Source organism: Chenopodium quinoa, unplaced genomic scaffold, assembly GCF_001683475.1.
Source record: "Chenopodium quinoa cultivar QQ74 unplaced genomic scaffold, ASM168347v1, whole genome shotgun sequence".
NCBI lineage: Eukaryota > Viridiplantae > Streptophyta > Magnoliopsida > Caryophyllales > Amaranthaceae > Chenopodium > Chenopodium quinoa.
This window is the reverse complement of record NW_018742467.1, coordinates 839,058-852,820: the sequence shown is the minus strand read 5'-3', so window position 1 is coordinate 852,820 and position 13,763 is coordinate 839,058. Positions and strand designations below refer to the sequence as shown.

Genomic DNA, 13,763 nt, shown 5'->3' with positions numbered 1-13,763 from the left:
TAATCAATTGGGCAAGTAATCTCGCAAACGCCAGGTTACGAGTTGATAACAAAGCCACATGTGACCATCTAGTTGATGCATCAATTAAAACCATAAAATATCTAAATGGTCTACATGGGGGATGTATGGGCCCACAAATATCTTCTTGTATACGTTCCAGAAAGCTAATTGATTCAAAATTAATTTTAGCTGGTGATGGACGAATTATCAACTTGCCTTCTGAGCAAGCAGCACATGAAAAATTATTATGAAGAATCTGCTGGCTCTTCAAAGAATGTCCACATGAATTCGTAATTATTTTTCGCATCATTATTGAACCGGGATGGCCTAACCGGTCATGCCAAACAACAAAATTATCAGTAAACTTCTGGTTTACTATAGCATGAGCTTCAATAGCATTGATTTTTGTGTAGTACAAACCACTAGAGAATGTAGGTAGTTTCTCCAAAACATGTTTTGAGCCTTGAGTTATATTTGTGATTTGAAGGAATTCGTTATTTTCTTCATTGATTGTCTCAATATGATAACCATTGTTGCGAATATCCTTAAAACTTAATAAATTTCTTTGAGACAATGGGGAGTATAAATCATCCATTATTTTAATTTCAGTTCCCCAAGGCAATTTTATAGTGGCTCTTCTGGAGCCCTCAATGATATTTGTACTACCCGATATGGTACTCACATTAGTCCTTTTCATCATCAAATGAGAGAAATTTTTTTTTATTTTTAAGTATTGTATGAGTAGTTGCACTGTCAGCAAGACATTATTCTTCACCATTCATAGCAAATTGAACTTGAGTAATATCCATGTTCTTCATGAAATAAAATACATGTCAAAATATTAAGCATAAAAATAAAGATGATAAAATACATAAATCAATAAAAACACTTAAATAGTTCATAAATTTATAAAGCAAAAGTCCTTATTACAACGAAAGAAATAAACTTAAGTAAATCACTAGAATAAGCAAACATAAGTCTAATACTTAAAACTGACACAAAACAATATAATATTAATTATTCCCTTCTGGGGCAATGAAGAAATCAGCAACTTCTAAATGAGTTGTATTGCCAAAATCAAAATTATTCCCTTCCAGGGAAGTAAGGAAATTAGCAACATCGAAATGATTTGCATTGCCAAAATCAAAATCACCTTTACCATCTTCAAGAACAAGGTTTGCCTCAACTTTCTTTCCTTTTTTCAATGATTCTTGGTAAAGTTCAATAAGATGCTTTGGAGTTCTACAAACCCGAGACCAATGACCTTTTCCTCCACAACGGTAACATATATTGGTATCACTTTTCTCTTTATCATCCCTACGTTCCCACTTCTGGTGGGAATGTGAGTTTGTGAAATGACCTCCACGGCCTCTACCATATCCATGTCCACGACCCCGGCCGCACCATTGGCCACGACCGCGACCTCTACCTCAACCACTACTGCTGGAATAGTCTCTGTTTTTAGTTTCTTTCCCGTTATGGGTTGTCACATTCTCTTCAGGGAATGGAGTAGAGCCAGTAGGACGTGATTCATGATTTTTCATTAACAGCTCGTTATTTTGCTCAGCCACAAGAAGACAAGATATTAATTCAGAATATTTTTTAAAACCTTTTTCTCTATATTGTGTCTGCAGGACAATATTATTAGCATGGAAAGTGGAGTATGTCTTTTCAAGCATTTCTGCATCAGTAATATTTTCTCCACATAATTTCAATTGAGAAGTTATTTTAAACATAGCTGAGTTATATATACTAACATATTTAAAATCTTGCAATCTTAAATTCAACCATTCATAACGAGCTCTAGGGAGTATCACAGTTTTTTGGTGGTCATACCTTTCCTTTAGGTTACTCCAAAGGATATGTGGGTCTTTCACAGTTAAATATTCATTTTTAAGTCCTTCATGGAGGTGATGGTGAAGGAATATCATGGCCTTAGCCTTATCTTGAGGTGTTGCCTCATTAGCCTCTTTGATTGTTTCACCAAGCCCTTTAGAATCTAGATGTATTTCAACATCTAACACCCATGATAAATAATTCTTTCCAGTAATATCAAGGGCCACAAATTCAAGCTTGGCAAGGTTCGACATTTTTCACTCAACGGGAGGAAAAAAAAAACCTAATGTGTACGAAGTTCTATATATATTATTTGATTAATATTTTCTCCGATTTCCGATAATTAAAGCAATGGTGTTGATAACGTGTTAAATATGGAAGAGAAAAATATAGAGAGATGAGGGAAAATTGTTACGTTGTTTTTCATATTCCATCTAGTACGAGATATATATACATGTACATTACCTAAGGTTCCATCAACGGATAAGACCAAATACCCAACTCTAGAGTATTCTAGATTGTACATGGGATAATAGTCATCCATATTTAGATATTATCATAACAGCTTAAGTATATTAACTGTCTTATGATTCTCACATAATGGCAACAAACATCACTTTTTACCTTAGTTATCAATATTGTTGTCAGGATATAAAGTACATTAAATGGATAGCTAAGATGATGAGCCGTGCAATGTAAAACTTGTTCGTCTCTATCTTAGCGTCCTACTCTGCTTATTCAAGTGTTTTCAGTGGTGATATTTTCGGTGATCATGTTGCGTCGTATGTCAATATTGTGGGTATTAAATATCGGCATAATGTTTTTCGAGATATCCTTGTTGATGTTTGCTACCGGTCTAGGATTTCATTAAGGAAAGAGATTGACATTCAGTTGTCGGGGGGAACGACAGTGCCCTCGGCCTTAGATGTTTTACTTTATTCTTGGAATTATGGTCGTAATATATGTGTTGACTTAATAATAGGATGTTCTCCTTTGACACAGTCTGGGCTATCAAACTTTATTCTTGGACAAGCTGTATGTAGCTGATGTGGCTCATCGAAAGTGGGTCAAGTATGAATCTAATTGTAGGGAGATTGGATATGGTTTTCTTCCCTTCTTCTTTTCTTCGCTTGGAGAATTAAAGAAGGGGGATGTTGCGTTGCTAAATCGGGTTCAGAAATTCTCGACTACTTAAGACATTAGGCACCTGATGCTGCTCATATTTTCACTAGGATAGGAGGCTTTTCTATAGATAGAGGAGAGGGGGACCCATATGGTATCTCGGCTTTCCACTATTTTTTTAGGTTGTATGACTTTGTCAATTTTTGATTAATAATAATAATAATAAATATAATAATAATTATTAAAATAATAATAATAAAAAATAAATAAGGTTCTTGTCCCTAAAAAATTTTTTAAAAAAATAAAAAATAAAAAAATAAATAATAATAATAATAATAATAAAATAATAATAATAATAATAATAATAATAATAATAATAATAATAATAATAATAATAATAATAATAATAATAAGGATGTTATAAATCTAACGCCCTGTATGTTCACTAGCTTCTGCCTGATAATAATTTTTGGTTTGAAAGTCATTTTATTTATTGGTTAAAAGGGTGAAATTGATTTTTTTTTTTGAAGAGTAAGATACAAGTGGTAGTTTAGATACGTCTTCTCGGAAGGTCGTGACCTAAACTATCAAGAAGTAAAAATAAGAAAATTTGCTATCTAAAAAAGGGGTCGACATCTTGATGAGTCGGAGTGGAGTAGCCGAGAGAGAATATTTTGCCTTCCCGATAAATGTGTTGCACCTGAAAACTCGAGAAAGAATCCAAAATTGCCTTGAGATCCGCCATAAGGAGGTGGAGCTTCCAAGGACAACTAATAAAATGGCTCTGTAAAATATTAATAATAGTTTGATTGTCTCCTTCAATAAAAATATGTATAATAATGTTAAAATCTCTAGCAAGAAAGTGTCTATTGAGAAGGGCAATAGCTTCAACAAGAAAGGTAGGGCAAGAGCCCAAATTATAAGTGTTGTTGGCCACATGTTTCCCCGATTGATTAATTATGTGTCAAAGTAACAATATGTTTATACATAACAGGCATAGACGACATAGTGGTATATGTAGGACTTTAGATACTCTAAGATAAATTGCATGAATCATATTTATAAGCATTCAATAATCAAAATCATTGCATAACACATAAAGAATAAGTATTTGAAGCGGGATTTGGGAGATAAAGAACCTCAAGTGTGATTCCTCTACTTGGTCTCCACAGGTACATGATTAAACCTCCACAAATGCTAGTTAGTCGTGATTGAACCCTTCAACCAACTTTCTACGGAGAATAAAGACAAATTAACCACGAACCGCCACAACGAACACCACGAGCCACCTATAGGGGTGGCTGGCCATACAGAGGTGAGAGAGAAAGAGGGAGGCCTGTGAATAAGAGGGAGAGCTGTGAGTGAGAGAGAGAAAAGGGAGGTTAGGGTTTCGGAAAAACTTGTTGCCTTGTATAATAATTCACTAAGGCCCTATTCTTTTGAGCTTTTGGGCATAGTAGAGCAGGGGTCAGTAGGGGTGAAAGTAATTCGGATTAAAACCGAACCAAACCGAAAACCAAATCGAATTACTAATTCGGTTTGGATTTTTTTTTAATTCGGATTGGATCGGATTGAAAAAATTAAAAAATATGGATTACGGATGGGATTCGGTTTGGGGTTTAAAAAAACCGAAAACCGAATTACAAACCGAATTTCGACCCAATAATTTAAGCTCATTTTCTTTTTCAAATTATCCAACCACTTTCCCCTTTCATATATTAACTTAAAAAAAAACCCTAATTCTCAATTCTTCTTTCTCAATATCTTACTCTCTTACAAAGAATGTAGTTAACCAGATTGGATTCTAATTTGAAAAACCGAATTAATTCGGTTTGGATTGGATTGGATCGAATCATAATTCGGTTTGGATTCGGATTGAGATTTCCGAAACCGAATTAATTCGGATTGGATTCGGTTTTGGCTATAACCCAAACCGCAAACCGAACTTTCACCACTAGGGGTCAGTAGAGCAGAGAAGATTAAATTTCAGTAGAGCAAAGTAGAACAGATTTCAGCTAGGATAGCAGAACAGATTTCAACATTATTATTATTATTATTATTATTATTATTATTATTATTATTATTATTATTATTATTATTATTATTACTATTATTATTACTATTGTTATTACTATTATTATTCTCATTATTATTCTTATTATTATTATTATTATTATTATTAAGTGCGTATACCATTGATTTAGGTGACTAAAGGTGAGTAAAAACATAAATAAATGTGTACCACATTTAACATATGTTAATAGTAGAAATATAAAAGACAACGGTTTACTTATATTTATTTCACAAAAATTTTAAAATAAAATGATTTAATGAGTAATAATAATTTTACTTATAAATATGTCTTAATCATATATTTTTAACCCTCAAAATAATAATGATATACAAAGTACAACTTGAAACAACCTCTTTTTTTTAATTCTTAAATTGTATGGAAAGATTTGAAACATAATTTAACTCAATGAACTAACTAACAATCAATACCCGCATAAAATGTTTCTACACATTGTGATTCTAATATCAAATGTTTATAAAAAGAAATTGTTATTAATTGTTAGTATTATTTAGTTTTTTTGAAAGAATTGTTATAATTAGTAGAAATTATTAATTAATAGTATTATTAAATATCAATTCTTAATAGTTTGAATCATTAATTATTATTATTGATAATTATTATTAATTATTAGTATGATTAAAAAAATATTAATTATTATTAATATTAATAATTATTGAAATTATTTTTAATATTTATAATTATTCAAAATAATAAATTATTATCATCAATATAATATTAATTATTATTATTAGTCATTATTTGAAAATAGAGCAGAGCAGAGCAGATTTCTTTTGAGCAGAGTAGAGCAGGGCTCAGCAAAGCAGAGCAGAGCAGCTCTATAGAACGATGCCTAACTGTTAATTGTGTTATTTCAACCTTAATCATGGATCTTATTTACAAATTATATCTCTAAATAAGAGTCAATGTCAAGCCTAAATTTCTAACTCTAATCTAACTACTCTAGCCCAACAGCAATCATGATCTATTATATCCTCATAAGGCCCATTAATGGACTTCTTACTTGTTTAACCCAATACCCTTGTTAGTAACCTCATAAGATCAATTCTATTGGGCTTTGGATTATTTGACTATCTCAAAGATCATTTATCATATCTAGCAACAGACAACGACGACCTAAAAGAATGAATTTATTATCTCCGTGATAGTGACCCTTCATATATTTAGTAATTACACTTATCGAAGACATAATTCCTTAAGTATTTTCATGTCCAAAAAAAAAAGTAAAAACTAAAATATAATAAAACTGGCATAGTAGTAGCAGCAAGAACTAAATAAGAGTTTGAGTACAGTCAAACAAAGGATCACATATTCACATGAATATTATCTAAACAAAGTAGGGAAGTGATTAATAACTGTACCTAGGTGCATACTCGTAGATGTTGCTCCTTTGTCAAACGGCGAGAAACTACAATATAATTAATTTTAACGTGTTTTTGCTCCTTATTACTTGGAATTTCCCTTTTTTTAATACTACGTATTCTTATTTGTAGTATGCAAAATGATGTAATTATAACTTTTTCCTTTCTAGAAAGCCGTCTATATTTTCCTGGTGAGGCACTTCTATAGTACCAACGAAGTTGAATTGGTTCGATTTTGAAAAAATCAACAACAGAAATATGAAAATTTTCAATGGGGTTGGTCCAATGAAAAATATGTATCTAGTCATGCGTTCACTTCAAGGAAGTTATTAGAAGCTTCATCTATTATTTTTTTTATGTAATAGCAAGAAGCTTTAATTATCATCACATTAATTTTATGGTAACACCATAACATCTTAAATAATAAAAATAAAAAATAAATTTAAAACACAACTTTACAAGAAATTCTAGATGGGGTAAGAATGCAAGGATGGGGTTTTAGTTTGGACTCTCCCAACAATTTATTTTTTATTTTTAACAGCATAACAACTTAATTTATATTAGTATACAAATACATTATATATACCAATTTATGTATAGAAATTTGAGGAAACTTATACGAGTAATTGCTTTTAAGTCATTAATAAAAAAGACGAATAACTTATTTCTCTATGGTATGAGGTATGACTGCTTTTTCTTTAAGGCAAAAGCTAATGACCGCTTCCAAGACGTTAGATAAGAGAATTAAAAGTGGAAATATTAGAATAAAACTATTACATTAATTACATCGAACAACGTGTGGATTTGTCATGTTTTCCTAACTTAATACTATTTTAACCAATATAATTATTCTTTATCTAACGCCCCAAAATTCTCATTATCAAGATCATCTCTTTAATACATATAATAAATCATTAAAGATGATAAAAAAAATTGGGTAATGTTATATGTAGCCCTAAGGGCTATATATAATCATTAAATATACTCCTGGAAATTGTATAAAATTAGGAATTCATGACAAAAACACGCGTAAATCAGTGTTATTAGTATTCATATTTTGATGATTTCCTAACTTTTTACGATTTTCAAGTGTAAATTTAATGCTTATATATAGCCCTAAGGGCTACGTATAACATTTTCCTAAAAAATTTTAAGTGTGTACAATATTAACTACGATAAAATAAGGACTGTGGAAGTAAAATAATTGAGGTGTCAAAATCTCAACTTTAAACAAATAAACAATCCGTGCCACCAAAACCCCATCCTATCATTCATTCATGTGTACACATTCTCTTCTGAAAAAAAAAATAATGAATAAAACTTGGCATATATTGAATCTATCTATATAAATATATACAAAAAGAAACAAATCAATTCGTTCAAAAAAAGAAACAAATCAAATTTTGTTAATATCTTGGATTAACACTGGTAAAATTTACTAGAAGGGGGTGATGTAAGCAGATATTACTTATTACAATTAAATTTAGATCAAATTTAGACACATGCATAATGGATATAAACTACTTTGATCAACTCTTCCCTTATTTGAAGTATTTTATTAGCCATGTTCAAAGATCAAAGCGGCTGCGCACAATGTCCAATTTCCTAACATCATGCATTATTTCAGCCCTTTCAGGTAACCTACTAGATTTCCCTATTTAGCTTTTTAAATATAATAACTAATGCGCACCATATTGGTGTAAATGGAAATTTTTTGACGAAATATTTTCATACATTTATTTAATCATTTAATGTTGACTTTTGGTCCAAAATCTTGACTAATTCACACGGAAGGATGACTATATATATAGAAACGAATGTCTTCTAAATAATAAACCAATTACATTGAAAAAGTTTATTAAGATGGAAAGAAGCAAAACACCAATGCTATGGTTTTCTCTCTTTTTTCTTGTTATCCTTTGCTCATTCTCAATACCCATTTTAGCTCAAGAAGTTGGTAAGAATAACTACACGATTTTGCTCCATCTTTAATTTTGCTCATCATAGTAGTCCCTTTTAACCATTCATCTTATAATTCCTTGAATTTCTATTTTTATGTCCTTTAAGGTTAAGCACATAGCAACTGTATTATATGTAAATTAGTAAATTATTTTACTAATTAACGTAATACATCAATTAATTTACAAGTAATTATACATTGATATGTTATGTTATGTGTTAGATTATTTGTATGTTAACAAAGTTGTAATCGATGTAAATTATTTTACGATGGATGACAGATGACGAAAGAGATTTTGATTATGTGAAAGGGAGCAAAAGGGGGCCGGAACACTGGGGAGAACTAAGGCCAGCATGGGCGAAATGTAACACAGGAGAAATGCAATCACCCATTGATCTATGGCATAGAAGAGTTAAAGTAACACCAAAATCAGAAGAAATTACAAGGTTTAATAAACCCGGTAAAGCAATACTAAAAAACAGAGGTCATGATATTGAGGTATTTATCTTTTATCAGCTAGTCTTGTATGCGGCTGGGCATATTATATGGTCATCGTAAAAGATTAATAGAATTTGTTACATTCGGGTGTATCGTACGCCCGGGTAATTGCTCATTCATTTTTGCTTATATAATAAATGAGCAAATATTTTTTGCTCATTTAAAAAAAATGAGCAAAATTTAACGAGCAAGTACCCCGGGTGTACAGAACAGACTCTCAAGAACAAAGTGACTCTTATAACACTTATCAAGTAATCCCTGTAATACTCGATCATCAGGGGTTACTCGGTTATTGGTGTGTGTCAGCCGATCATATAGAAAATGTGTTGTTCTATTTATTGTTTCATCCAATTTTTATCTTTTTCATTTAAATAAATGTATTCTATTTATTGTGTCAACAAAGAAATTTATTGTGCATGCATGTATACTAATTTTAATGGAGTGAGACGATGTGGCATTAAAAGAAGATGTTATGACTCTTATGAGTATAACTTAAGAGGTAGGGATTGAAAAAAAAGGGGGTTAGGCTTTATAAAATTAAAGATAATAATAAATAGGAAAATGCTAACGAATGCCCACGTTGGATAAGCTAGTTAAAAATAGAAAGATTAAATTAAAACTAACATTAATAACACCGATCGACGCGTGATTTTGTCATGCTTTCTCAAATTAATACTACTTTAAGGTAAGATTTTAAATACTTATCCAACGCCCTGGAGGCGTTCGTTAGCAAGATCCTAAGAGCAACTCCAATGGCTGTAGCTAGGGACTTGCTTGCAATTTTAAATAGTCCCTAGTTACTAGCTTGACCATTGGAGTAAAAATATGTAATTAGCTTAGTCAAGCAAATTAGCTTTGCCAAGCTAATTTGCTTGAAAAAAACTTGCCAAAAAGAAAATGTTAAAAGTCAATTAGTAATTAAGATAAAAATAATAAATTGATAATTTAAATAGTAAGCTAATAGCTAGTCGGGATCAAACTAGCTACAAACATAATTAGCTTGAAAGTTTATGTGACATGACAAGCTAATTTGACAATTAGCTCTAATAAATATTAACTTTTTTTTAAAAAAAAACATGTTAGGGATAAATGTATTAATTTAAATGTGAATTACCTAGTCCAGATAAAAGAGATCGATTGTTTCAGTTATATGACTTATATCACTAAATGAGACTTAATAACTATAGTCGGATTGAGCAAATTATCTTACATTCTTACCTATATACTATAATAAAAAATATATATAAAAAAAAAATGCTTTTATTATATTTCAAAGAGTCCTATGACAAAGTCATAAATGTCGTGATAAATTAAAATATAAAATATTGAAAATTAAATTCTTTTGTTATGATAGGTCGAGTGGAAAGATGAAAGCAGCAAAATTAAAATCAATGGAACAGATTATATTTTACATCAATCCCACTGGCATTCACCATCAGAGCATACAATCAATGGAAAGAGGTATGTGCCATCATTATAAAGCTAGCAATACCGTGTTTTGGAACAATCCTTTTTAAAAACTCTTTGAATTATTGTAAATAGATTATCAATCTATTTTGGCTACAATTATATTGGTTGAGCATTAACAATTTTCGTTTTTCATCACTATGATTTTTTGTTTTTTTAATATTTTGTTTTTTAAAAATATACTTCTTCCGTTCTATTAATATTGCAACAAGGAGGAAATTACGCATCCCAAAACACATTTTATATGCTAAAAATCTATAATTGTGTAAGAGTACGTAAAAGTTATAAAAAGTTGATATTGTGAAAGTATTATATGAGACGAATCTAACAAGATCTTACTTGACTATATTTTGCTTAACGTATAACTCATATTATATGGTCAAACAAGAGTAATGAATAGTGCAAAAAGTCCATTGTTGCAATAATAATAGAACGGAGGAAGTATGATGTATGTCATAATGAATCATAAGATAGTCAAAATTATTATAATCATGATAATTTTGAACATTGAAATCAGAAAAGTGGGGAGAACATTTCTTGTTTACTATTTTTGGTTTTTTTGTTTTAAAAAAAAATACAAAATTAAAAACAAAAAGCGATGTCAAACAAGGCATTGCTTATAATAAATTCGCCATTTTGCAATTAACCTACAATAGTCCTTAAACCTAAACAAGTAAATTAAAAAAGAGGTAGAAAAGATTCAAACTTGAATCACTAATTTTGTTACTAGATCAAAACCTAATAGTCCCCTAAATACATATATAAAATTATGGTCTTGAGCATAAAGTTTGTTAGAGTTTAAGTATGAAAATTCAATAATAATTTGTTGTCTACCACCAAAATTAGGTATGATTTGGAAGTGCACATTGTTCATCAAAGCAAAGACGGGAAGATTGCTGTAATAGGACGTCTTTACAAGATTGGCAAGCCTAATCAATTCCTCAAAAAGGTAATTATTCATCATGCAAACAAACTTTTATCAAAGCCAAAGGCTAATAATTAAATTAATTAAAAAAAAATATATATAAATGTTTTAGTAAGTAAATTTCACTCCTTTGACTTGGTCAAATAATTTTATTTCTTATTATTGCAGCTAGAAAAGCAAATTAAGTTAATTTCTGATACTTCATTGGAGATAGATGTTGGCATAGTAAATCCGGCGAAGATCAAGATGAGAGGGAGGAGGTTTTATAGGTACACAGGCTCACTCACCACCCCTCCTTGTACTGAAGGTGTCATTTGGTCTGTTAACACTCAGGTACACCTCGTAACTTTTTGGTCTATTGCATATTCTTAACTGAAGTATATTAAATCGTACAAAAACAAATGTGACCTATCTTTAAAGGACGGGGTAATTATAGCATCCAAATCCATGAGCTTGTACTTGACTACTTGAGCGGCTCGTGTAGGATTGAGAGAAATTGTTATATATATCCAAGTGCACTGTATACCTATAAGTATATTGTTCTTATTTTGATGGTTTTTTACATCTCATCATCAGATAAAAAGCAAAAATTAACTTTAGGTTAGTTGGGTCTACGGTACACACCCGGATGTATATAACAAATTCCATAGGACTGTAGGATAAGTGTAAGCTAGAACTTAACATTATGGATCAACGTGACCATAGTTTCTATATGATAGTATAGTGTGTGACCATTATTTTCATAAGATATCAGAATTTTTATGACCATTTTTGCTGCTGTTATTTCCACAGATTGGGACTGTTTCACAAGATCAAGTAGATTTGCTCCGGGAAGCTGTTCATGATGTAAGTTGCAACTTCCTTATACAAAATTCTATTGACTCGACAATCATCGTTAGAGTACATTTTTTCTACTGCAGATTGCAATTTGAATAATATTACCAACTTACCAAGTCCATGTTTATTGCAACGAATATGATCAGTTATGTTGCCTCTGTTTTATTACAGCATGCAGAGAAAAACGCAAGACCCTTGCAACGCAATAATGGAAGGAAGGTGAACCTATATGCTCACATGATCAAGAATCGTCAAGATTAAAGCACAATTATACGCACATATTCAAGAATTGTCAAGATTATAGCACAATGATTACAGATTTCTTTATTACATAATTTACTAGACGTTTTTAAATTTACAATAAGAGTACATATCATTAGTACCCTTTCTTTCACACATTTGTAAACAATCTCAGGTTAATGATTCATATTTTTTTTTTTTTTTTGAAAGAAAGGTTAATGATTCATATTGATGTCACATTATTTATTTGTGACAAATTAAATAAATATATTGATAATGTTCATTAATTAATTGATTATACAGCATAGAAAATTTGTAATCACATTTGTTATATTTTCTCCATTTAATTTAATTGCATTACTTACTACAACATTTAGATTTTAATATTTTTTTCTCTGGTCTCATTGAAGCTGCAAGGGATGAATTGTAGTGAGTTCCTAATATAAGTGACTACTTTTCGCGGAAATTAAAACCCCTCCTAAAGATCTTAAACACCAAACTAATCCACTATAATAGGGCAACACACCTAGTTACAACCTATCAAATACATACGTTTCGTCACAAGTTCTAGATTGAACTTGCTACTCGGCAAAATCCTATTCTACCCAACTTAAGTTTCTGCCTAAGCTCCACTGAATCCCAAAACTAATATGATAAAGCTCTTACACTTGGCAACCTTACACTCAAGCACTCTCGAGATTTTCAAGCATAAATTAAAACTCACACCTTGCTTAGAATATGAACTCTCCTATTTATAAGAGGTGTTCATAAGTGTAGACACCCATTTGTGTCTCCCCAAAACCAAACTCAGTGATGAGTACCTTTCGCGTCGAATCATAATCGAATGAAGTGAAAGTGTGGAAAGTTTAGTGTTGCGGATAGTTTTAATTTCTTTTCTCTTCTCTCTGTTTTTGAAAACTTATTTTAATAAAACAACCAATCCAGTTTGGTTGGTCCATGATATGGGTCCAATAGTGGTGTAGTTGGATGGGGCTTGACAAGAGCTTTCCAACGATAAATTATAAGCCCAATTCCGATGAATATTGAGGAAGTTATGGCCAATTTACTAAACAGAGCCCGGTTTGAGCCTTATACGCGGCCCAATGATCTAGGGAGGGCCTAATATAGATTTATCATTCCTAATAATGCAATTAGGAATGGTTTTAGTCTTCTAGATTCTTCTAGAAGGTTCTTTTCATTCCTAATTCAATTAAAATTGATAAATTGACTTTTGTTGACTTTTCAGAGTTTTAATTAAAATCAAAGAGTATTTTTGAGGAAAATACGATTTTATCCTCCTGTACGGCAAAATTTATCTAATTTTAGAAAACGCGTCAAGAACAGGATTAGCGCCTAACGCCAGGCATTGGCGTCTGGCGCTAGCATTGGCGCCTAGCGCTAATGTTGGTGCTTGGCGCCAATAAG

The 13,763-nt window shown here is 31.0% G+C and overlaps 2 protein-coding genes across 2 annotated transcripts; one reads left to right on the top strand and one right to left on the bottom strand.

Moving 5' to 3' along the window:
- Positions 1 to 1,430: 1,430 nt before the first annotated feature.
- On the bottom strand, positions 1,431 to 2,090 carry LOC110719027. The gene has a single exon (XM_021897942.1). The coding sequence runs from the start codon at positions 2,088 to 2,090 to the stop codon at positions 1,431 to 1,433; it is 660 nt and encodes a 219-aa protein (XP_021753634.1).
- Positions 2,091 to 8,247: 6,157 nt separating this feature from the next.
- Positions 8,248 to 12,625, top strand: LOC110719044 (alpha carbonic anhydrase 7-like). The gene is made up of 7 exons (XM_021897958.1): positions 8,248 to 8,368; positions 8,652 to 8,869; positions 10,224 to 10,330; positions 11,183 to 11,285; positions 11,430 to 11,594; positions 12,054 to 12,107; positions 12,270 to 12,625. The coding sequence occupies exons 1-7, from the start codon at positions 8,275 to 8,277 to the stop codon at positions 12,357 to 12,359; spliced, it is 831 nt and encodes a 276-aa protein (XP_021753650.1). The 5' UTR covers positions 8,248 to 8,274; the 3' UTR covers positions 12,360 to 12,625.
- Positions 12,626 to 13,763: the final 1,138 nt, after the last annotated feature.

Excerpts from the sequence above, each read along its gene's own strand:
- LOC110719044 (XM_021897958.1), top strand. The coding sequence starts at position 8,275 with ATGGAAAGAAGCAAAACACCAATGCTATGGTTTTCTCTCTTTTTTCTT. Across the intron at positions 8,870-10,223 it reads ACAGAGGTCATGATATTGAG|GTCGAGTGGAAAGATGAAAG; the intron begins GTATTTATCTTT and ends TTGTTATGATAG. Across the intron at positions 11,286-11,429 it reads CTAATCAATTCCTCAAAAAG|CTAGAAAAGCAAATTAAGTT; the intron begins GTAATTATTCAT and ends TTATTATTGCAG.
- LOC110719027 (XM_021897942.1), bottom strand. The coding sequence starts at position 2,090 with ATGTCGAACCTTGCCAAGCTTGAATTTGTGGCCCTTGATATTACTGGA.